The sequence below is a fragment of the Triplophysa dalaica genome, chromosome 3 (genome assembly GCF_015846415.1).
Source record: "Triplophysa dalaica isolate WHDGS20190420 chromosome 3, ASM1584641v1, whole genome shotgun sequence".
In the NCBI taxonomy this organism is placed as follows: Eukaryota; Metazoa; Chordata; class Actinopteri; order Cypriniformes; family Nemacheilidae; genus Triplophysa; species Triplophysa dalaica.
This window is the reverse complement of record NC_079544.1, coordinates 13,784,897-13,811,054: the sequence shown is the minus strand read 5'-3', so window position 1 is coordinate 13,811,054 and position 26,158 is coordinate 13,784,897. Positions and strand designations below refer to the sequence as shown.

Sequence of the window (26,158 nt, the reverse complement as noted above, 5' to 3'; positions counted from 1 at the left end):
CCTGTCCAGATCCAACGCCCTTTGCTCATGCCTGCGATTAATGCCAAGCCATAAATAACCTGTTGCTATGAGCAAGGTGACGTGTGAGGACCTTCAGACGCAGAGATCAATGTCTTCCAACGCAACTATTAAGCACTTAATGTCAGTCCCGAAGTGGGTGTGGCATCTGAGATGCCTGCTAGACAAGTACTGGAAATAAAACGTTCATCTTGAAAGCTGATTTATGGTTAAAACAAACCAAACTGGAGCCAATATCTCTGAAGAGTAGAGTTTCATTAACAAACCCCTTTTGGCTTGATGATGATAGCGGCGAGAGTAGGCACTGCCACCTTGTGGTAGCTTCTAATACCTTCACTTCGGGATCACAATCAATCACAGGGACACCTCTGTCTGTTAGCTGTCTATAGCAGGCAGCAGAGGAGAGGTGGGATTTCTGTAAAGATAAAGAGAGGTGGCCCCAGGGGCCAATTCCCTTCCTGAAGCCGTTACTCATCTATCTGGCTCTCGTACCCCACAGTCTTGTGTCAGTCACTCTCTGTGGGAGACGCTGCATGTGTCTGATACCAGAGCAAAGAGTGACGGAGCCCAGCGTTCATTCTGTCTATGGCTGATACTCAGAGACAGAGTGATGGCCTCCAGCATTCACTGTCGCTCTTACACAAACTAGACGTCCTGGTAACCAAAGAGAGGATAATTGCTTCCCAAATCTCCTGATCTACAGAACTCTCGCACACCCTCAATCTTGGAAGCTGTACATTATTGTGGCCAGATGTTTAGTCAAGGCAAATCCTCCTATTTTTATTATATTTTTCAATTAAATGGTTTGCGTGGTACATTAACTGCATAGGAGGTTCCAATGTGAATGATATCCAGATGGGATATTTGCACAATAGGTGATTTTAATTCACCAACAGGTTCAAGTAAACCATGAACTCATGAGGCGTATGCAAAATTTGGCAAAAAAAGTATTTGTTTAACAAAGATGTTTGCAACATATGAGGAAATACGTTTTATTTTAATATCACCGCTGTCCTTCGGAAAGCTTATCTTTCCATTTTTGACAAATCATTATTATTTGTCACCATACAAATAATGCAGTTTGTCACTGCATTTCGCAAATATTTCAAAATGGAGGTGTTAAAAAGTGCTCGTCAACTTTGACATCACAGTAATTAATCACATGAAAAGTACAGCGTTTTTTTTCTTCCTGAAAAACAGAATTTAGACATCTGAGGTTTGGGAAGGACAGCGATGATATGCAAATTGCTCAGAAAAACAACAAACTCTACAACAAAAAAGAAGGCTGTCCACGATTTTTCAGTTATTAACATGTTTTAATTAATGTATTACTATGTATGTGTATATTGTCATTGATTTAAAAAGATACTGTAAAGATATTTTACATGTTTCAAGCCTCCATAAATTCCTTCCGCAGCTGAGCTTCAGTTTATGCACAAAGCACAACTACACACTATGTTACAAATCATTAAAAAATCTTAATAAAGGAAAATGACATCAATTGTCCCAGGTCATTATGTTAGGCCATTACTTTACAAGACTATTACACGTTTCAGGAAAATATAATTCAATCAATCATTGAAGCCTTTACTTAAATTAATAATTAATCGTTTTTGGATGCTTTGGGGTAAGCTGTGCCAGTGGCTTTTGCATCCAAATAAAGTGAATACTACTGCATGAGCCTATGATGTAAGCTGTGGCACTGTACCATTTTTCTTTCTTTTTTCTAAGGCAAAGAAAAACATCCTTGATTAAAAGGCTTCTTCAAAGAACACCCTGAATTAAAAAGCATATTAGTTTTAGCTCGATCTTAACGCTCCTTGCCTAGAGGGCAACTCGAGTAGAGTGTCACAGCGAAAAGCAATGCGACATTTATTGAAGGTCAATTTACCTGCAGCATTTCAATCTCCCAACACATTCCGACACAAACAAACTTTGAATTCCTTTTGGGAAACAATAAAACCAATTCATCCATCCATCTATCTATATAATAGTGCGAATAAATGTCTTCTTGGAGGTGCCAATACAATTCCACAGTCCAAACAAAACCGACACTTCTCTGTGGTGCATGGCTGCAGGGCTGCAGTCAAGAAGACAGATGGCTGTCTGAATGTCAGCACATCCTACCGAGGCCCATTTCTCTAATCAGCCTCATCATTTGAGGCGGCCCATTAAGCTCTGTTCTTAGTCCAAAATGCTCGGACGGCTTGCTTGCTGATGCAGCACAGCTCAAAACACACTTCTGGAGAACGAGGAGTATTAACAAGAGGATAAGAGCCAAGAGTGAATTTTCAGTCGTTACAAATCACCATTAATGTACTGTGTCAAAATCAAGGACCCGCAGGTTGTTGGGAAAAAGATCCGAGCTAGCTAACTGGCTAATGTATCTTCCTCTGAAAAAGGACACTCTGTCACCAAAAGAGAAGCAACAGTTATGAATGAATCTGTCAATAGGAGGACGTAAAAGCTCTTGGTGACTACCGTACCAAGGCTCAAGAGATACGTCATGCTGCCTTTTTCCATTATATCTTTCTCTATGGATGAGTGAAGTTTAATCTTCTAATGTTTTCGTGCATGACAACACTGCACCTTCCATGGATCGTTTTGTCTAATTGGATTATTCCAAATACGCAAGGCTTCGGTCTCTCGCTATCTGCGCAACAGAGACTACCTGCCATTATTCTATTATATTGTGGAGGGACGTGGTTGGGAATGGCAAAAATGTGTATGCAAGAAACTGCAACGTTGAACATAAAAGGCTTTTTAAATTGAGTTATGGTCACTGTGATCTTATGGTGACATCTTAATCATGAGTTTTGTGAAAGGAAAATCAGGCTCAGTGGTATCCATGTCAAAGATGAAAGTAATATCAATATGCTGCTATCACCTAACTATGACAATGACAAATTTACTGCAATACATTTTGTTAGACCTTTATTCGGCAATGGATCTTAAAGCAAAACTGCAATACAGGACAAACATTCAAAATAAAGATAAATGTTGTACAGCATACATCAAACATTCGTTCATTCAAAGAAAAAAAACATCAGTATTGTTTTTCAAACCAGGGCAGTATTTGTATACTGAAAATAAGGTACAAAACAGACCGCTTGAGTAACTGTAATACAATGCTACAAATACGGTATATTAGTGCATCTAGCTTTTAGTGTTAAAATGGTCACTGAAATGAACACAAATCTTTAAAAAGTATGAAACTACTTTTGCTGACAGTAAATACGTATTTCTGCAGTGGGAGTCACATTGAAACGAAACGAGGCATTAAGCTGAAGACGGAACTTTAGACCTTCTCCATGTTAGAAACATGGAAAGCATCCACACGGAAAAAGCAATGCAATAGATGTCTTCAAAAACTTGATGAAAAGCACAGAGAGAGATGCCAAATTGCAAAACAAAATACTATTTGGACTTGAATAGTCCTCAGCTACAAATGTTTTTTGGTCAGGCTTTCTTGCTGCCTAGTTAGGCAATACCCCTAATTCAAGCTCAATTTTAGTTGAAAAAGGTGAAAATACATAAATTAACTAGTTAGATAAACGGTACCTTATTCCCAAAAGGTAATGAAATTTACTTCTTTTGGAACAATGGCACAAAATCGGCAGTTTCAAATATATTTATATTAAAAAATCTGGTAATAATACCTGATACATTAAGGAGGATTACTGAAAACGACCAATTTATGATGTTTGTTGAATATATGCATATCTTCTTGGACCTTTCTTGTAACAGTCACACCCATCATGGGTGTCACAATAATACTATAGTATTGTAATGTCTATACTGTAGTAAAGCGGCATTTCAAGTGAGGAGCATGCAAAGCTATGCTAACAGTAGAGCTAAAAACTGGATTTGGATGTTTACATAATTTATTTCACTGCTTGGATATGACAAATTCTCGATCAGCAGTTTGGAACAGAACACTGGGTTGCTCCATTTGTGATGCTCCATATTAACAGCAGATACAGAGAGACAGAGTCTAGTGTTCAGTCATGTCCTAGACCTTCAGCACATTGTATCATGACCTACTCTGTACTGTAGATACAACCGTTATTTGGATCAGGACATATAAGCATTATACACTTGCATAATAAAAGAGGAAATGTTAGCAGTCTCTGACAGTGTCAGTTGTTGCCTTACAGTCGTGTTTTAGGTGGTGGTGACCTTCTCACGAAAACACATTAGAAAAAGTGGACACTTGCATGACCAGAACAGCAGAGTTGAGAAGTAAAAGCAAGTCTCTTCTTGGTTGCGGTGAACATAATCCAAGAGCGCAGAAAATATGTTAATGAAGTCTTCCAGGCAAATATTGAGCCTGAAACTGCTGGATTTCAGATGCTTAAGACAAAATGCAGAAAAGATGAACACTGATGACTCTTAGCTTGCGTGGGACACAGAGCCTTGCATACACTGTAGCTGAAAAACAGGCTTGGAGACGAGTAGGCTTTGTTAACCATTCTAATAAAGCAGGATCCGACGCTCGATAGCTTTGCGGCAGATGGGACACTCGCTCATTCGGTCACCGCACAGCTGACAAGTGCCATGGCCGCACATGAAGATCATATTCTTTAGGCGATCCAGACACACAGGGCACATGGTCTAAGTGGAAGGCATACATGTTAAATGGGTAATTACTGCATAATGCTAAACATCATGATCATAAACCCTCACCTGCTCTTTGATATCCTGCAGTTGCTGCTGCAATTTCTGCACATCTGCATTGACATTAGTGTTGTCTTTGTCCCTTTGCAATCCTGGAATATTTCCGCTGGCTGGAAGGCAAAGCAGAGGTCTTTGAGAATTATGTCACTAGGTCATCAGCCAATCATGCAGTAGGTGACAGTGGACCCAAGAGCCTTCTGACTTATTGTAAACCATAAATGTCCTTCAACGTTTCTAGCATGATTATAGAGGTCTTTCAACTTCCGTCCCTGTTCTGACACATGGCGCATACAAAGCGTTCTGACGGGGAATCAAGCCATGCTAACACTCGTCACAGAATCGCAACAGGCTGCAAGCAGGCCTGAGCTCACTTGACGGCCGAGTGTTGGCCAGACAGAATGACGTATGCGTAGCAGAAAGATGGACTTGGAGCCCAAAGGAGCAGGAAGGAGTTGAGGCAGGAAGAACTGGGGGTGAGGAATAAGATACTTACACCAACTTATTGCCAGATTGTTGGGCTGGAGAAGATCCTGTGACCCCCCTGCCACTGAGTTAGAGCTCCCTGCTGAGAAGCAACCACTCACATTGTTTTGTAATGCAAGCACCCCTGCTGCTGGTTTTGGGGCCAATTCAGTCTGGTCTATGGCATAATCTAGTCATAAATTGATTAGAGGGAGCAAAGGGAAGAGCAAGTTAACATGGTTGTCTAAAAAACAGGATTGGGGGCCTCATTCATGAAGACACCCACAATTTCTAGCAAAAATGGAGAAAGCAGATGCTGCTTGCAAAGCACTGCTGCAATAATGCATTTTCACTACAGTATTGGGAAAAAAAGTTTAGCGGCCATTGATGAAAAGGGGCCTGAAAGAAGACATTTTTATTATGGTTTAGTGTGAAAGTAGTTGACAAACTGGTTAATTCGAACAAGTTCATAAATAAATCAGATGACTGTTTACTAAAGGCAAAATTTGAGCCGGACATTTGTTGGTGTCAGGGGTTGGCTAACAAAACTACGTAATTCCCCACTCCCTATTATCCAAAGAATAATCTAGGTACAATTTAAGGAAATTCTATCATCATTTACTTACCCGCGAGTTGTTCCAAGTCTGTATACATTTCTCTGCTCTGATAAACACAAAAGAAGATATTTTGAAGAAAGCAAGGGAAAAAACGGTTCTGTGGCACTATTGACTGCCATTGTAATATTCCTATGGTCATGAATGGTGGCCAAGAACTGTTTGGTTGAAAGCATTCTTCCAAATATCTTACTTTGTCTTTATCGGAACAAAGTCATTTATACAGATTCAGAACATCTAGAGGGTGAGTAAGTGGTGTATATTTATTCATCTGTGTAACTGACACTAGTCTTCCGATGCCAGCACACGGCTCTGTAAAGTTTATCATGTTCTCTTTCTAGAGTTACAGACCTCTTGTATGTGGAAACTTTAGCAGATGTGGCACATTCAACAGCCTGAGCTTCACTGGAGAAAAGCCCATCTATGGTGACCGAGTGTGTAAGTTCTATTAGAGATGCCGTTTCGGTTGTGTGTGTGGAAAAGTGGCGCCTTACAACAAACAGAGCTCAGGCACTAAAGACAGACTGAGATAAGAGTTAAGGGGCAACATTCCTCTGTTGACTGGATTCTGCGAGCATGTCTGTGGGTCAGCAGAGATGTCAACATGGATGGATGTGTTGGACATCTAAGCGTGGCTAAGAAGAAACAGATCTCCCCCTCTATAAATAAACACTGTAAAAAGTGAACTTACACCAGTATCCCTTTGAACTCAAACTAAACCAACATAAAGAGCATGGACAGTGTCATGACATACATAGAAAGGAAAAGTGGTGAATAACAAATCATAAATAAGATGGTGCTGAATTCAATTTCGGATAGCCCCTCTGACGTGTCCAATTCTAGAAATATTCTATGTTTGATGAATAATAAATTCCAAGAGATTCATTCTCACTCGTCCGCTTGTAATGGCTTTCTAAAAACCCTTGTGACTTTGTAAGACGTTATGAAGACATTCCCGGGAGATTACGAAGCTCATTCCAGGGTGTTATAATACATTAAGAGGAGGGGCTCATTGTCTGATTCGACTCATGGAAACACATCTGGGAAAAAACAGATTAGTCATAACAATGGGAAAGAAAACGTGTGTGGGCAACAGAAACACAGAAGCACCAACCAAGGCCAACATAAATATAAAACAAGAGAGACATGAGAACCAAGGCAGAAAGAGGGAAGAGAACTGAAAAACGGGAACGTGTGGAAGTTCACTCACTAAGGTCCTCATCATCAGTGGCATCCTCCATACCTTTCCCTCCACAGCACAAAACGAAGGGAGTGCGGAGCTCCACCACGGCCCGACACTGCACACACTTTTTCATTAGGCTTGCACAGTCTGTAGGGGACACAAATACGCAGTAAGCAATTAGCCTCTGGAGCCGGCTCAGCGACCAGCGGAGAATGAAGTAAATACCCATACAACAGCAAGTTACAGTTTGAGGTTAAAGGAAGAAGTAGAAATAAAGCCTTTGATAGATGTATGCGGCGAGAATGAAACTCTGCGTAATGATTTTTTTATTGCATACAGATAATGAAGCCTATTTTAAGCTCTCTCCCAACCCCCAGTGTAAACATAGAAAAGTACAACAAACCCTACCACAATGCATAAATGATGTAGTGATGAAAATGAGACGATCACTTTTGGAGAAGTTAGGCTAAGATGTCACTATTAAATACACATTCATAGTCCTAAAAATATCTTCACTGTACTTATGCAAAATATAATTCCATAGTGTTGTTCAGAACTGAAATCATATTCCGAGCCCTATTCTGAACAGGTTTAGTGAGATTCAACCATAACACCCTTCTAGTAATGATCTATGAAGTCCTATGTCTCAGAACGCACACGCCTAGATGTCTTCAATCGCAGTCATGTGCTATGTGACATTCTATGGCAGATGACAGAATTAGCTTTTTTGGCTGTCTGAGAGGCAATCACATGGGGTGATGTGGGAAGAGGTGTGGTGTCATGAACAGGACAGGGAGGAGGAGAGTGACAGTTGACTTACTCTCACAGGCGCACATGTGACCACAGGGCTGAAAGAGAACAGCTGCCTTCTTATCAGAGCACACCACACACTCCTCAATCTGCGGGAGGAGACAGAATGGTTTACAATGGCACGGTATACTGTTCTACACATTACAAAACGTTGTGAGGGGTGCGTCTGGTACCTTAGTTCTGGACTGGACCTGTTCCTTGCAAATGAGACATTTCTTGACACGGGGCGAGCAGAGAGAGCAGGTGGCGATGTGACCGCAGGGGCCGAAGAGCGTGTCTCTCTTCATATCCGAGCAAACCATGCATTCCTCCAGAGTTTCATTATTACTGCTCAAAGACGGGCTACGGGAACCCACCTGCCCACTGAGATGGAAAAATCTAGGGTCACTTTTCTTATTTCTCCACATTGAAACAATAAAAGTAAGCTCAGCAGAACTTTGACAATTATGTTGTGCCTAAAGAGTGTTACATTTTTCAAGTAGACACCTTTGTCTAAAAATGACTAGAGGTATATACCTGGTCTTCTCTTTGTGGCATTTAGCCAGGGCCTTGCAGAGGCTGGGGTCAGGGCACAGGTCCAGAGGAGACTGGCCTTTCTTGTTGCGGATGGTGAGGTCAGCACCGTTGGCTGCCAGGAAACAAGCAATAGAAGCCGCACTCTTCTTTTCAGCTCCCTGAGTGCCCAATCCCATGATTAACTGGGAAGAAACACCAAACATAAACAGAAGTCAAACGGTGTACATTAAGATGGATTATAGAAAGCCAAAATTACTCATGATGTAGTTTAATCATACCGTGCAACCATCACAGCACAAAGCCTACAGTATTTATCTTCACCAAATACATTAAAACATACAGCATAAGAAGGGGTAGTGGTGCTTGTCTGTGCAAAAGATGATTAAATAATATTATAATGTTGTTGGTGGCTGTTATCAAGCACTACTTAAAAACAAGACATGTACTTCTGTATAAAGGAATATCTTATTCAACCCTTGAAGGTCCTCGCCAGAGGTGAATAATACAGCAAAATGGCACGATTTCATGATGTAATGTTGCTATAATAAATTGATCAAAACAGATGAAATGTTATGGAGCATATTGAGCAGTTCTCTCTGCATACCGATTGGCTGGGAGAGTGTTTTAAATGGATTGGCCGACTCTCCACCTGCATGTGGTAACAATATGACGGCTTGATAAGGGAGATATTTGTCACACTGTCTGCGATAATAAATGACTGCTGGCCTGAAAGCAGCCCTCGGTCACACAACTCTTGATTTACGACAGTTGTGCAGAAGCGTTGATGGGAAGGTCTGAGGTGGGGCGTAAGTGGAGCTATGATGCACGAGACCTGCGTCGTCAGTCTGTCTGGTGTCAGGTGTTGTGGCGAGACGGTTGATCCAGAGCGTATTGACAACATAATGTGTTAATAAAGATGATGAAAGGGTGTGAGATGGTAAGTCACAGAACAGTGTTTATTATTGGAAATTTAAGATGTGACAGCAGAAGTGCTGGTGAGCAAAACTGCTGTAAAGACTTTGACTGGATTTCTTGTTAAATACAACAGTTATACCCTCTTTGCTAGATTTTATACGTATTAACCAACCTAATGTGACAAAACATTTTAAACCTGTGTGACTTTCTTCTGCAAAACACAGAAGATATTTTGAAGAATGTTGGTAACCAAAAACCATTGGTCCCCATTGACTTCTATTGTATGGACACAAAACCAATGCAAGTCAATGGTGACCAAAGGTTTACTGCAACCAACAAAATATATTGTGTTCTGCAGAAGTCATTCATGTTTGAAACGACCAGAGTGCGTGTTGATGATGTCAGAATATAAATTTTAGGGTGAACTATGGTTTTAATGTCATCCATTTCATTTATATTCTTGGCAGAAGCTTTCTTTTCAAAGTGACTTACAAAAAAGTGTCCACACTAGATTTTCTCATTAAAAACACAAATAGTTCCACCCAGGGAATGTCTCGACAATGGTTGAAATAGACTGGCCTGATTTTCTTTTCGCTGCAATTTATGAAGCATTAATACTAATTGGATGTGACAATGTGCCCCAAAAGACTACGAGTGATTAGGTGTGAATGGAAGCCATCGTATCAAACCCTGTGCGCATCAAACCAAATCACAGCGCGGAGAGTAAATCATCACATTTTCTTCTGAAAATGATAACAGATCATAGAGCATCCAGCTCTCAACAGATGGTGGTTGACAGCCTCAAACAGATCTCTATATGACTCTCTTGGCTAACATTTCTCACTGCTGTTCTGTATTAAGCTCCAACTCGCTGTACTGTCACATTTGGGACCGTTTACCTGAAAACATGGTATTCATTGCAATTTAAATCTGCTCTGATGGAGCTGATAGCTTGGTGTAATTCAACTGCCATCATCGTAGCAGAGAGCGTCACGGTTATGCTCCTGTCTGCCATGCTGTTGTCTTCTCCTCATGAGTTTCAGGAGGGAATGCTTCACCTAAGGGATTGTGTAGTGGGTACAGGATGTTGGATTTCCGTTGAACTGTGGCTCATTTGGCAGGTTACTCATGAGACAGGAGGGAAAAGGCACCTGTGCCAGAATACAATCTATCATTGTTAACTTGCAGACGTTGAGAGCAATCATGATAGCTGCTGAATAGCCACGCTTCCTATTATTTTGCTGCTGATCTTGGACATGAGTGAATCCACTGATAAATAAAACAAGGCTCGGTGTTTCACCTGTATTTGTAGAAGGGCTGCAAATTCTTAACTGGTGAAAACAAGGTTTATTAATGAACAAAGATCTTTTAATGAATCATCTTTTATGCCTGAACCACCGTACAACACCTAGATCCTGACAGCTGGGTGGATCATGCTGCCATTTTTATACATTTGGTGACAGTTTTCTGCTGCAGTAAAGTCTGCGTTGAGTCATGCGCAAAATACAAAAGGGCAGAATTCACCGTCATTGCTCAGTTTGCCTTTAAATATACCGTTCATGATGCACACATCGGCTGGTTATTTCCTCCGAGATGTTGTAAAATAAAGCTTGTTAAGCCTTTTTGTCTATGGCTGGTAAACTTATCGAAAGGCTCTTGTGTTTGTTTGTTTGTTTGTTTGTTTGTATGCATAACATCCGCAGTGTATGCATAGCTTTTTGCCATTTTTTTTATGTACCATGTATGTGTCTAATGTTCTGCTTGTGCTTTAGATTATGAACAGTCGTGGATCGATACATATTCATTGAAGAATCTGTATATTAGGTGTTTATTTGCAAAAACAGATTATTTCATTCTTGAATTTTTTTGTTACTATGCACTTTTTATTTTTTTTATACCAAGGTCATAGGTTCGACATCAAGGTCATGGGTTCGATCCCAGGGATTGCACATACCCAGAAACAAATGTATAGTATAATGCAATGTAGGTGGCTTTGGATAAAAACTCGTAAATGTAATCTAAATGCAATATGATGAATATCAATATAAATATCAAACTTGGGTTGTTTTGATTAAGAAAAATAACCACAAAAATGACTGCTAACTTACACAAAACTAAACACAATAAAACATAATAACTTAAGAAAAAAAAATCAAGAATCTGTTTTTGCAAATACATTCAAGATTCAATTTTGTCTCTATCTGGTCATACTATAACACTATTTTTTTATACCTGACATGTTCAGTTCATCAAAAACTGCTTCTCATGCACTCATCCTGCTTATATAGTTCTCTCTACGTACTGTGTTTTTGGAGGGCTCCCAGGGTTCCACTTTGCTGACATCTTGCATGTCCTGAAGTTGGCGCAGTTGGGACAAAGTGTGGTGACGCAGGGCCTCGTGCAGTGGCGTGTCGCCGTCCTTGTCTTGCACATCCAACTTAGCCTCAGCTCGGACCAACAGCTAGATAAGAATGCAGAGGACAGAATTCAACCAATCTGTTCAGTGCTGGCACATTTAATGATGCTGACATTCACTGATGCAGTTGTACAAGCTTGCAATGACATCTGAAGCAGGTGACACATTTCAACACTCATGTTTACGACTTAACCCATTGTTTATTTATCGTCTGCAGTTATGTGCCAGATGGTGAAGAAAGATTTACGTTGCAACAAATGCATCAAAACTTATTTCCCTTTCATGAGACCAATGGCATACTATGCGAGACACATTTAAGATTAACTTGTGTTTGATGCTATTTTAGTTTGGTTCTTACTTTCTCAAAAGACCGCTAAAGATTCCAAAGGGCAGTAGCACAGAATGTATTTAATGTTGCAGAAAGAAAGATGGATGTTCTGCTCCCACATGCCCACAAGATGGCGTTTTAGCCTCTGTCGATAACCCTATTCCACCCCCACTCTCCATATACCTCTCCTGGCACGGAGCAGATTGCTCAGGACCAAATGAATTCAATTGGAGGGGATAAATCTGCAGCACAACTCCTGCATGTAAATCTAAAGCTGAGGCACTTAGCAACATTACTTCAACAATGTGTTGAAAAGAAATCCAGATCAGTGGCTGACTGCTGCAGACGTCAACCGCCGGTAGGAAGAGGACAGATAAATGTAGAAACACTTACTCGCACTATCTGGGTGTGCTGACGTTCGACGGCAAGGTGCAATGCTGTCTGCTGGTTAACATTCTGTATGTCCAGATTGGCACTTCCCTATGGAGAGGAGAGACACCAAGAACAAATCAATCTGCTGTTCTTTTACACACAATAAGGAGAACATTAGTGCATTAAACTTAAACTAAATATAGATTCATGCAGGGGTATGCCTTAAAATAGAACTCTTAAATTCAGTAAACATAAAATCTACTTTTTACCTTTCTGGTATTCAAATGATGGCAAATATTTATTTATAAATTATTCTTTCTTTTTACTGTCAAGAAAGTAGCCAGTTCATATCGCCTTTCAATTGCTGAAGAAAAAAATCACTGCTTGTGAGCGTGCCCTCCGCTCCCATAGGTTGTGTTAAGAAATGTGAGCTAGTGGGGCGTACTGGTGATTTGTATTCAGATATTCCCTGAAACCCCATAGCAACATAGCTTCTCAGCACTACTGCAGTGCAGCTCTACTGTGGTTCGTAGGCTGAGGGTAAAGTCATCGGTGGGAGCTGGGAACCCTTTCCTCTTTCAGTCTCTCTCTCTCACCAAAGGGTTGAACCGAGCCAGCTCTGCATTCTCACTATGCTGCTGGAACGTTGTAATAACGTAGTTTCTGTGCCCCGACATATCGCCGAGCCACAGTATCCTGCTGTAAAGTGGCATGTGGAGGGGAGGCACTGAGCCAGTTTGGCCAAATTTGCACATCGAGCATAGTTTGCATGGAGAGAAATCTCTCCGTGCATCACAGGAAACTGTGTATCGATGCCATGTCAATTTTTACTGTTCACAAGCTCAATGTATACTGAACTATATTAGACAATTTCTTCATCTGTTTAAGGGTTATAGTGACCATTAAATAGGCAAAGTGGTAGGTTAGAACACTATTCACGCTTGCATTTTCTGAAGATTTCGCAAAATCAGATGTCATGATTCTAGGGTGTTGTAGGTGGTTCCTGGGCCTTTTTGTGAATGCTATATTTGTGCACTTCTCCGCACTCAAGCTGCTCAATTTGAGGCGTCATTCATGTCTGTGGCATAAATGGTGTGGGACAAGTATTAAAATACCTAGGGGTTTGAAAAACATTAACCCTAATTATGAACAGTAAAAGTGATGCTCGCCCTAACAAGCACCACTAATAAAACGTTCAATTCTCTAGACTGGCTCTATACCTTAAGGTTCATTGTGCATGTGATTAACCTAGTAAAATGAGAGGCAGGTTCCTACAAAGTGCGCTTTCTCAGCTCTACTGGGCCCATAATGACCTCGTGAAATTACCAGGATGGGACCTTCCTGTAGTCACGCAATGTGAGATCAGACTGCGAGTGTTAGAACTGCTGACCTGATGAACTAGGAGCTCTGCCACCTCCACGTGGTTGTTGAGGGCAGCGAGATGAAGTGCAGTGTAACCGTCATCTTTCTTCTCGTCCACTATCCAGGGCCGTGGCAGTTTGGACAAAAGCACGCGCATGGCACTGAGGAATACAAAAATAATACAAAATTAACCATTGAGCTTACAAATCACTACAATAAGGAATAATAGAGTGGCTTCTGAGGATGTTGTTAGATGGGAACTGGGTGTAAGAGAAAGTACAAGATCTCACACAAACAAACAAACCACCAGCAATTGACAAACAGTTTTCCAGTGGTTGTCTAGATCCATGAAGCAAAACATGGAATGTGGCCTCAGATAAGCAGTTTGAAACACAGTATGTCCATAAGCAGGGAGCTGATTGTGACTCAATGCAGCACCCGCAATAGGATATTGCTTACCCTGAAAAGACGAGCGCTGAAAGTCAGAAACAAGCAAGAAATGAAAGAACTGGTGAGGAAAATCTATTTCCAGGACAGACTGAAATTCCAGCAAAATGAAAAGAGTGTGAGATGAAGTAGGGAGCACACGGAGTGGTTTAAATAAGAGACTGAGGTAATAGAGCACTCCAACAATAACAGAATACATTTATATGAGGAAGCTTTTTGCTTTAGTGCATTGCTTTTTTGTTCAGTGAGAGCAACATGGCATTTTTCGGAAATGGGGAAATAAATTACTCGACCAAAAAAACGTGTAGGACGGGATTTTATTGACTAGAATTCGACTCTTGTGAAAGTTGGTCATGACATAACATTGTTGTAAGAATAAGAGAAAAGCAAGGGTTTAGCAGAAAGCAATTACTACTGACTATATTCTTAGAAACATTATATATATATTTCTGACTTCATATTGACTGTATGCAGATATACACAGAAGGTATAAAACCTAAAAATGAGAGATACGCGTGTAAAAGTTATGAAGACAAATTTGTCCCAACGGCAGTGGACAGGCATGATGTCTGAAAGTCTTCAGAGAAGCCACCACAGGGGTCACATTATCCAAACATTCATCTATCCATCTTGTCAAATTTAACATGAAGAATAGAGAAGGTTTCAGAATCCTTAATGTAGAGCTCAGCTGGCGTCTCAAAGCACTCAAGAAAAAAATGCAGGGTTAGTGTTTTCAAATATTACAGTTTTCAAGATGTTCTTAAGGTAGTGATGGTGGGCGTGCAAAGGAAAAAAGATTAATGTAATTTCAGATTTGTGGCAGACTCTGGAGTGCTGCATTTGCTGCAGGGTGGATTCTGGTAAACCCAAAGCTGATCTCTAGTTTCTTAGGTAGGAGAGAGAGAGAGTATGCAGGAATACGAGCATTGGCAGCTATGTACGCACTTGGAGATATGTGCAGCAAACAGCTGTACTGCAGTGCACACGTCATGTAATCGCACCGCCTGTTTACACCTGCATTGCTTCAAATCAAACTCAAAATTGCATTGTTATACACATATACAACAAATCGTGTCGAAACAAGAAATCATTACGATAAAGAAAATGTTACCACTCCTGGGTTTCCTCCCCTAAAATCTCTTGGTGCGGCAAGCTGTTAAACAAGAACTGATACACCCTGAAACATGGGACGTATTGGTGCCGGACTGCATTGGCAGAGATGCCTCTCAGGAAAGCAGTAGCCAATGGTGGACAGGAAACAGCCTGGGACTGGTGCCCCCTTGTGTTGGCAGCAGTTAGATGGATTACAGCCAGTTTGTGATTGGCGAGCCTATCCAGATACATTGTAGATAGATTGACAGGCTGGCTGCCACGCTGGTGGAAATGGGCAGGCATTAATATTAATGCAGCTTGCTGGCACTACTGCATTGCAGTCAACTTTTTTTGTTGAGCAGTTCAAAGAACACTAAAAATATGCAGGAGTCTGTGGCACACTCCCCCTGTAATTCCTTTCGAGGAAGATGATTTACTATATTGCAAGCAAGAGGAAACTGAGAAGATAGATTGCTTCTCACTGGTGGCCACCTTTTTCTAAGGTCCTGATATTGACTTGCTGTAGGTGTGAGTAAACCGGTCACCATAAAAAGGTAAGAGCGTGGCTCAGAGGGAGAGAGAGAGAGCCTAAAGCGGCACTCTTAACACTCAAATGAAGAATGGGGTGTATGTAGAACTAAAGGGAAAAAGAGAGAAAGACAGGATGAGAAGAGAGGTGAAGGAGAAGCACAATGAAACTGGGTCACCCTGTGAGATACAAAGATCCCTCAGGAGCACACCAATGAGGCCTGTTGTCTCCTGTAGCCACATGGTAATTTGTCAAGGGCCTGAAGCTCACTGTAACTGAGAAGGGCTAATGCTAACATACTGTACTAGAACACTTCACAGGCAATCTCTCTAAAATCAGCCAAGTAAAGATGGGACATGAAGAGTAACTAGTTCTCCAACAGCTGACATTATACAGAATTTGTAACTTTGTAGAGGAAATCTGTAATACCATCCCAGACCATTGTTAAGATATTTCAAATGAGAACTTTATGCTTAAACACTTCGTGCACGTTTGTGGCATCTCTTCTTAAAGAGAGAGCTCACACAAAAATAAATGATTTTACATTTAGCAGACACCTTTAACCAAAGCGACTTACAGAGAGTTCAGGGAGCAATAAGCGATATGTCATATAGGAGCAATAATACAATAGGTGCTAAAACAAAATTCAACAAAAGCTAGCCCAATACTTTTTGACATTTATTCACTCTCATGTTATACCAATCCTGTGGCTTTCTTTCTTCTAACCAAAGAACTCAAAATTTGGAAGAACAGTGGTAAACAAATTGGGGTCCACTGCAGTCCACTGTATGAAAACAAACCCACTGACACATCTTCTTATGTTCCACTAAAGAAAGAGTCATATACAGCTTTTGAAAGATTTCAGCATTTAAAATGTTTGGTCTATGTAAGTCATGCCAAACCAAGGATTATTAATGTCACCCACAGCTACAATAGTCCACTCTTTAAAAGAACAAAAGAGACATAAAAATGGGAATAATTAGTCTATGGAAATTAAACAACTTAAAACAATCTAGATAATGGCACATCTGAAGCACAGAATGCAGCCTGTTATGAAGTGCAGCTTGCATAATGCCTTATTTTTAAGTGATTTTCTTCTATATTTGTCTTTATTGGATGAATATAAAGTTGTAATTGGACAAATTATTGGATGAATGTGAAATTGTAATACAATTAGCATAAAAAAGTGTGATTACATTGGCTGTTAGTGAGAATTCTGAATTAAGGATGATGTGAAAGTGGTTTTGAAGCAGGTAAATGTACACAAAAGTAGAGTAAGGAGGGAGTGCAGATCGCTTTACAAACCTTCAGCTCCTTTACTTCACCAGTACATCTTTCTCATGCAAATTATCCGAGTCAACGAGGGACCCGACGGCACAGTAATATCTATGACCTAATTATCTTATATCGTTTTCTTGAGGCACACTGATAAAAACTGATTTCAAAACTGAAATATTGCTGTGCTCACATGGCAACGAATTACATGATTTGTATGTCTTAAAAATGAATGAGGCAACAAAAAGAAAAACAGCAACAGGGATGCACGCAGGAGAAGCCATACAGCAGCCATTCAATAAAAATAAAAAATGTTAAAAGAGCACATTCAATTATACAAAATATTTTAAACGCAACAAACAATTAAACATTGAGAAACCACTATGGAGGATTATTTGTGTGGGGAAAGAACGGTCTCTGTGCCTTTGCTTCGATTGTTGGCTGACTCACTTGGGGGAATGGTACACGTCACCGATATATATCACTGCTGTAAATCTGAGCCTTTAAATCACTCCAAACTGTTTACCTGAGGTGGGCAAATTCAATCCACCAAAGTAGCTCTGCTGATGTCCATGCCCGCCAGACACAACTAGAAAAGGAAGCCTAGACAAACAAGCCAGCAGACAGATGGGTGGAATGGGGCTCTCTCGTGTAAAAGCTACTTTAATAAGTGTGTATTACGGATACAGTTGAGTGTGCTTGAAGACAGCCCATTAATAGCGGTATAATTCATTGCTGGCTATTTGATTTAATGATTTGTGAAGTGCATTTCCTAATACAGGGTTTCCTGCAAAGGAAACAGAATAAATATAACTAAAGTAAATGCAAAAACATGCATTAGTGCCCTGGAAACCTTTTCGGCTTTCAGGGAATTACAAATCGATTCCCAAAGCCTCAATGAATCAAGTTTTCGGCAACAGGATAGTACCGCTAACCTGTAGGAAAAGGTTGGCTCTGTGCCATTTAAAATTTTTGTGTAAAAACGGCAACTGTGTTGTTCACATAATACAAACACTATTTGCAGTGCCACCTTATGGCATTTATCTTCATGTAAATGTTTTGTTATTGTTATGCATTTGCGCTAAACAGTGCACATCCTTTAAACTTCTAAGTTTGGTAATCCAGAATTTCTGAGTAAGAATCATGATGCAATAGTGAATTTTCATCCCTCGTGGATCCCTCGTCTAACAAAATAATTCGCAAAATGTATATTATGAGACACATGCAAGCTACAGTGAAGGAAATCATTACTTGATCCCCTGCTGATTTTGTAATTTTGCCTGCTAACAAAGAAATGAAGGGTCTATAATTTTAATGGTGGGTTTAATTAAACTGATAGAGACAGAATATAACAAAAAAATTCTGGGAAAAGAAATGTTACAAAGATTATAAATTGATTTGCATTTCAGTCAGTGAAATGATTATCTGATCCCAGAGAAAAACATAACTTTGTACTTTGTGGAGAAACACTTGTTCGCAAGCACAGAGGTAAAACATTTCTAATAGTTGGTCAACAGGTTTGCACATGTGTCAGGATACATTTTAGTCCACTCCCCTGTAATCTTTAAGGTTTCTTGGCTGTCGCTCAGCAAATAGGAGTTTTAGCCTCCTTCACAGATGTTCTATAGGACTATGGTCTAGAGACTGGCTCGGACATTTAATGTTCTTCTCCTTAAGCCATTTGGTTGACTTTGCAACATGTTTTGAGTCTTTGTCATTTTATAGGAAGATCCACGACCCATCTTCTGTGATCAAGTAAAGGGAAGGAGATTCTCGACCAAGATTTTAAATGGTACACTGGCCCGTCACTCAGCCTCTCAATGCAGTGAAGTCATCCTGTACCCGTAGCAGAGAAAAAGTCCTACTGCATAATGTTTCCAACACTGTGCTTCTCTGTAGGGATGGTGTTCTTGGGGTCATAGTCAACATTCAAAACACATGAATCAATTTTGATCTCAAAAGAAGTGCCAGCACTTTCGTCAAAGCATTTTCTGAATCGTTTTGAAGTTCATTGTCAAACTTCAGAAGAGCCAGACCGGCCTTCTTGGGCAGGAGGACCTTGCGGGTGCTTCAGGATTTCAATCTATTGTGGCATAGCGTGTTACCAAAGGTTTGCTTGCTAACTGTGGTCCCTATTGTCTTGAAATCATTAACAGGCTTCTACAGTGTAGTTCTGGGCTGATCTTAAACCTTTCTCATGATCGTCTTTACCCCATTGGGGAAATCTTGCAGGGAGCTCCAGAACAAGGGCATTTGATAGTTATTTTGTATTTCACCTATTTCCAAATAATCACACCAACAGTTGTCTCTTCCTTCTCGCCAAGCTTCTTTCTGTAGCCTATTCAAGGTTTGTGCAGGAATACAATCTTGTCCCTGACATCCTTTAAATCTATTTGGTCTTGACCATGGTGGTGGAGAGGTTGAATGGAAGATACAGATTCTATTGGCAGGCATCGTTTATATCCATCATAAACTGATTCAGGAGTACTGCCTTAAAATGACAAGACTAATCTGTGGTCCATATAGGCACACGACCAATCTGTGGAGCCAGAATTATTGCTAGTTGGTAGGGGATCAAATACTTATTTCCCTGAATGAAATGCAAATCAATTTATAACCTTTACATAAGACTTTGTCCATGATTTTTTGTATATTCTGTATCAGTAAAAATATACCTACCATAAAAATGATAGACCCTTCATTTCACTGTAAGTAGGCAAACTTACAAAATCAGCAAGGGATCAAATAATTCTTTCCCTCACTGTATTTGTAAACTGGGAGAACATAAAAAATAGCATTAAGAGATCCTTGTAGAATTGCAGATGCAAGTTAAATCACTAGGCCATCACAGTTCAACCTTTCCATCACAATCTGTCTTCGTCATACTGCCAGTTTCTATTAGGCAGAAACATCGACCTCCAAATGACCATATGAGTTTCCCTGGTAACCATAAATGAATTATGCAACAGCTGGAGATCATGGGTCAGTATGTCTACCATACATGTAACTGATTCACAGTTTGGGTGAAGTGTTGAAATCCTTCTCAATTAAATGCTGATTCACTAATGAGGGACTTTGGAAGCTTCTGTGTACTCTGTACATTTCTGGAGATACACAAAGGACTTAACATACACAAAGCATTCATTTAAAAAGATAAACAGAACTGTAAACAGTACTATATGGCAGTAATGGAAAACTTTGAGGAGAGGATTTAATGAGATGCAAAGCAAATAATAATGAGGTAAACAAAACCAGATTTAACTGCTGTATGATTTAACGCTTGTATTTGATACGCATGAATCAAGCAAACAAATTTTCAATTAGACTAAATAAGTATTCACTAACTTTCCCTTTCAGCTACTTTAATAATTGGTCACCCATGTCTACTGCCATTACGAAACTGACTGCACCAACTATTGGCTCAGACTCATGACTTGGCCAACCCCCAGAACAAGTAAAAGCTCAGTGATTGGGCAAAAAGGAGTTTGGCCTGTGTCAATTTGTCCTTGGATAGACTGGTTTGATTGATTATAGTCCTTTACCCTAGTGGAGGGGGACATACGCATGTGGGGAAAGGGTTGAAATGCGCATTGTCCAAATAATTTTCCGTTTTCGGCTGCAATGATTTGCCCTAGCATTGAATAGCAAGATTTCAAATGTTTGGAAACTCACATGAATATTGTAAGTTATTAATACAGCTACTCTAGTCTATTCTTTAAAACATAAAATAATACAAACTTGTGACTGTGTACACATAAATATAGTCTAGAAAATGTGATGACTTAACAAACAAGTATATGAACTCCAAAATTTCATCCCATTAAAAAATTACTGTCAACACAGTTAGGAAAGAAAAACAACCTTGTTATTAGAGAAACAATATCGGTCTCTTGCATGTGTGACTAAATTACATATAAAGTAAAGAGAAGCCATTGCTACAAAAAAGCACTAAAGAATTGTGGGGTCTTTCTAGTGTTGGGGCTTACATAAGGTGTGCGAGGGGATTTGGAGCTGGGGCAGGAGATCAGAGCGGAGCGCCGCTACAGTCGCAGTGGGACTGAGCGGAACAATGACCAAGAGCTGAGAGATCGGCTGCCACAGGCTTTCCCCAACAGCACTCAGGTCGGCCCATCCATAAATCACTTTTATGCCGTCTGCCGCTCAGCAGCTTTACCCTCTTCATGATAGAATGCTTAAAGGACTGGGGAAGGAGGAAGAGAGAAACCGCAACAGTAACGGGGTGGAGGAAACTGCTAACCTAACACACAGAGCACACATGATGTTTGCTACGGCTGATGTTTACACATGACGTAAACAGCATCTATCTACATTCTTGTTGCTTTACCACGTCAAATAAGAAGTCAAATCTTCCTCCCCAGACAAGTCTGTTGTTTATAATCAATCGTACTTGGACTTACGAGCTGTGCCAAAATTAATTGGAGACAAATAACATTAAAAAAGTAATTTGTCTTTTTCTACAGACCCTTAGGCCCATAGTAATTAAAAGCCCTGCTTAAAACTCAATACTTATCACTATTCTGCCATTTGTACCCTCTCCAGTCAGGTGCTGATGTGATTGATGAGATCTCTTGTTACAGAGGTACCTGAACTCAGCATTTGCGCGTTAGAAGCATTTCAAAACTACAGAGAATTACTCAGGAGTAGTGCACCCAGGCAAAGCGGCGATTGCCAGTGGTAAGCTAAACCCTACTTCTCAGGTCGTGGGTGGAAACGTCAGCTGTGCAACATCTGCAGTGTACAGTAGCAAATCTAAGTGCATGTGACAGTATTATTTTACATATTTTATTTTAATAATAATAACAAACAGGAAAATTATTAAAGCTGACATTATTTTTGGTTAAAATAAAAACCAATGATCAAACTATATCACTCACTTACCCTTACTCGCAACACTAAGCTTATGATAATGATTTATAATGTGAGATCTCAGGTACAATTTCACAGTAAATCTTAGTTGATATCAAACCATTTATAAATAGGGATTTAATGCAATTCTATGTTTTAAACAAAGATTGTGATATAGAGGCAAAAGTAGCAGACTGCAGTTTTATAGATTAGCAAATTTTTAAAACGACACAATACCAGGGGTGAAAAAAGCAAGATGTCAATTCAGATTATCCTGATGTATGTTTTACCAATCCTTTTTATACGTGCATTTAGTAATACGTTTTTGCATTATTCAACCCATTAGAATTTATAAGTGCAATAACCATTAAAAGTAACCATTTTAAGTGATGTAACGGATTAAATGTAAATTATATTACCAAACCATTTGGGCAAACTAGCAGTAAAATAGTAAATTTAGTTGAAAGATTAGTTGACATTTCTGAATTACACAGCGATAATGAAGACCAGAGACCAGTGTCAATTATGCTGAAAGCAAACGAAATCAACTAAAGTGCCATCCACATGGAGATTTTATATTGTTTCTCCGTTTCGTCCACACGGATTCGGCGTTTTGGGAGCCTGAAACTGCAATTTTTTATACCGGGTTCCAGAGTGAATAAATCTAAAATTACGCCACCCTTGCATATTCGTGTGTACATCCTTATTTTGAAACTATGATGTCATCACCTTAGCGCGTAAAGTTTGTGTGCAATCTCCAAATCTTCTCAGTTTTTAGTTCATCTCTGTGGCAAAATTACAGTAACACAAAACGATGTAGTATACATGTCAAATCAGTATACGTCGGTTTAGCGAGTTCGCAGATATTTCTGGAGATAATTGTAAAATAAGGAACAAAAAAAGATTGGAAAGTTCTGGCTTCGTGTGGATGTGACATAAAACCTCTCTCTAATTCCTCATAAAATTTCCCTAAATCAATGCAATATATGAAGACACTAGCTGTCTCTTCAGAGACACCGCCATAATCTAAAGCTAGCTGATTATTTCATAGTGTTTTTACAATGTCCAACTTTACCATGGAAAGACACACCCATTTTTACTGTTTAATCCAAAACAGATTGCCAAATAACTGCAGGAAACAAAATACAAAGTCATCAATAAGTGGCCTTTCTTTCACTTCATTAGTAAACATTCAACAATTTATTAATGAAAGCCAAGGCATTCGATGGTGAACTTTCGTAGGATGTGTGCAAGGCATGCATCCTATATTAAGAGGAATTTCACTCAGGAGAGTATTGACATGAGAAACCGCTGACCAGACCAACAGATCACCACACTAATGAGCCGTTTGATATTCACCCTGATGAGCACCTCCATTCACTTCACATCAAAATGATTTCTGTGATTGCTAAGCTTGTCTTCCAATCACTATTTCAATGGATGTTAAAAATTAATGTTGTTTTTAATTTGGGTGGTCTTCTCTCAAGCCTTCTTTCATAGGCCCTAACATGCCTATGAAACAGCACTTTGAACTGTAAAATGTAGCTCTTTCAATCGTTCTGTGTGGAGGTTTGGGCCTCAAGCAGATGCATTACTTAGCAGAGTGCATTGCACCTGGCAAATAGTCAATTTCCGTAAGACCCATAAATATGGAGCATTTGAATGCCAATACATTAGACTGAGAACGCATTTGAATTGTACTTTACGATTTAAACAGGACATAATTAAAGAAAGGTTTTGCAAGATTTGCCCAGCATTATTCCATCAATGGGATTGAGGATTTCCTTTTCCATCCTTTTTAGTAATTCATTGAAAGCTATTTTTATTGTTTTTCATCGTCAAAGGTTTGCCCGGGACTGCTGCGAGCTGAAGAAGGTAGGAGAGAAGAAGCCTCAGGACAATTTCCAACAAGAGATTTACATTATTTAACAGAGACATTACACTTAATGGTGTGAAAACATTACTTTGAAAGATTAGACTGTGCCTTCGGCGATGTAATTATCTTTGTGTGGGGGTTGGCGGACTGCAGAGGTTGCATTGTTACTGCAGGTAGAGAGGTGCAGAAGTGGAGGACAAAGCAGTGTGATGACAGAGGACATTGCTGGCTAAAATCAGCAGCCACAATGAAGGACGGGAGCTCCCAATTAAACATTTCAGTTGCTGTGCCTCAGGAAGCCTGAATGTGGCTCTTGAAAATGATTGAATAGCTCAAGTGGGAGAATAAAACTCGAATCCCCGGGGACATCCTCGTGTGCCCTTAAACTGAGATAAAACAGACTCGATGCAAGTTCTACCATTGTGATTGTGAATGGTTTACCTAATGTCCTTTCAAGTAACGTAACAGGTTTGATGCAAATTGTTCTCTACAGTACTCTACGGATTTTCACAAACCTTCCAGTGCAATTCGTACCCCTCTTCCCTCACACGCAACTGCATACGTTACCAAGTATAGTGTCAAGCGAAAGCGAGATCTACCATATGCAGTGTGTTCCGGCACGAATTAAAAGAGAACCGAGCGTACGAAGGGGGTGTTCAGATAGAGAGGACGGGTGTTAGAAAAGTAGAGGAGGGGAAACAGAAGTGGAACCATGAGAGACCACTTTATTTGGCGGTGCTAAAAATAACAGACCGGCAAGCCTGTGCTGCGCTAACGCGCGCGAGTTACTTGCCTTGCTGGACGCACAATCGATAGGTGGATCTTTGGATGGGAAGCTTCCCAGTGCTCGTAGGGGGACAGCTGCCTCGGTGCAGGGGGGAGGGGGTTATTTTTTGCACTGGTTTACTAAATATGGTCACAAGAAGGTGAGGGAGATACTGAAGAGGAGCTGTTTTTTTAAAAGCTTTCTTTAAATCAGAATGATTTAGCACTTTGAGGTGCAAGCGCAGAGTGCAACAGCTGGCTTTGCCTGTGGCTAGTTAGTCTCAGATTATCTTGTTCCATGAGAGACAAAACCTTATGGAGGAAATTCTTAACACATTCAGATTAGCTTTAAAGCTCTCTGCCTCCTCAGGTTTTCTAAGAGAGGACTGTAAACTGACTATTAGAAAAAGTTTACTGCATGATATGAATTAGCAACACTAAACTTAAAAGTGTGATTGATATGCAAAAAATCATTTTACAAATCCTCATTTTATTTCTCTCTTCCGAATTTGCTGATTAAGGGAAACCTTAAGATGACATTATCGAATTGCACAAGGCAGAGTACAGACAGATAAAACTGTCCGTTCAAATTGTAGGAAAACCTTAAGACTCCGCAATAAACTCCTGAGCAATCTCGAGGACTATAGAGAATTCCAGCGGTCGTGCACATCTTCACAGAATTCCCAGTGAACGCACATGCTAGAGATGGGAGGGAAGGAGGAGGGGTGAAAGTGCTGCAGTTTTTTCTGCCCGTTTTTAGAGCAGCAGCGACAGCTTCTCGTGTCAGCATGATGTCTATCCCTGCCTAAATGTAAGCCGCGAGTGCGCTTTCTACGCCCAGCTCCACCCCTCCCGCCTCACCACTCTTATTCCTTCTCCACAACACTCGTTTGCTAAACCCCCCCAACCCCCCTCGTCAGAGAAGCTGAATCAGCGAGTCAGGCGTGCGATGGCTGCAGCAGCTGAAGAACTCCGGAGGTCATTATGGCTCTTCACACACAGAAAAGAAGACAGAGGGAGGAGCGGAGAGTCGGGGAAACTGAGCTGACAGGTAATATATGCTCCCTGTGCCTCTCCACCTCTGGACGGGAGTTCACCCCATGCCGGCTGCTCCGCACTGACGTCTCCGCTTTTTTTTTCTCTTGCGCTCTCCTCTCTCTTTTCCGGATGGGCAGGGGTGTCAAGCGTGTGGCCGGTCAGCCGCGGTGTGTGCTTTGGTAGGGAAGAGGGAGTGGAATTTACAGCTCTGCAGCGAAAAACTACTTCTGTTGGAACACCTTGGGAAATGTAAGAGGTTCCACTTCCTAACTGCGCCTCGCATGGGAAGCAGACAGGTTTAGGTGGAAAGTTGCGGTCATCCAACATGGATTTGCTTGTCTGTTAGTTAACTCGGTCACAACATATTTCTCTTCTGCCTCACTTTCTTGCCGTGCCTTGATTTTCCAGCAGTGGTCAGGGAGCAGGCTGCTGCAGCACAGTACTCTCTGGTTCATTACCTTTTTGCGGCTGCAGTGCTGAAGATATCCAAAGATGGACTCGATCACCGATACTCAATGCCCCTGAAGTGTGTCAACCCCATGCATTCAAGTTTTCTCTTTTCACTTGGATCTTTTCACTTTCAAATGGAATACAACT

The 26,158-nt window shown here is 40.5% G+C and overlaps 1 protein-coding gene across 3 annotated transcripts in view; it reads right to left on the bottom strand.

Moving 5' to 3' along the window:
* Positions 1 to 2,935: 2,935 nt before the first annotated feature.
* The window catches only part of mib1 (MIB E3 ubiquitin protein ligase 1), a 46,904-nt gene continuing 23,681 nt past the window's right edge, over positions 2,936 to 26,158 (bottom strand). For 2 of the 3 annotated variants that reach the window (XM_056743079.1, XM_056743078.1), the window contains exons 14-23: positions 13,702 to 13,834; positions 12,333 to 12,419; positions 11,498 to 11,656; positions 8,281 to 8,462; positions 7,938 to 8,127; positions 7,775 to 7,853; positions 6,982 to 7,101; positions 5,189 to 5,347; positions 4,705 to 4,805; positions 2,936 to 4,632 (exon numbers count right to left, since the gene is read on the bottom strand). In XM_056743079.1, the coding sequence (XP_056599057.1) occupies positions 4,492 to 4,632; positions 4,705 to 4,805; positions 5,189 to 5,347; positions 6,982 to 7,101; positions 7,775 to 7,853; positions 7,938 to 8,127; positions 8,281 to 8,462; positions 11,498 to 11,656; positions 12,333 to 12,419; positions 13,702 to 13,834 (1,351 nt within the window). In that variant the 3' untranslated portion in view covers positions 2,936 to 4,491. The remainder of the gene's footprint in view (positions 4,633 to 4,704; positions 4,806 to 5,188; positions 5,348 to 6,981; positions 7,102 to 7,774; positions 7,854 to 7,937; positions 8,128 to 8,280; positions 8,463 to 11,497; positions 11,657 to 12,332; positions 12,420 to 13,701; positions 13,835 to 26,158) is intronic. The other variant, XM_056743080.1, reaches the window with a different exon arrangement.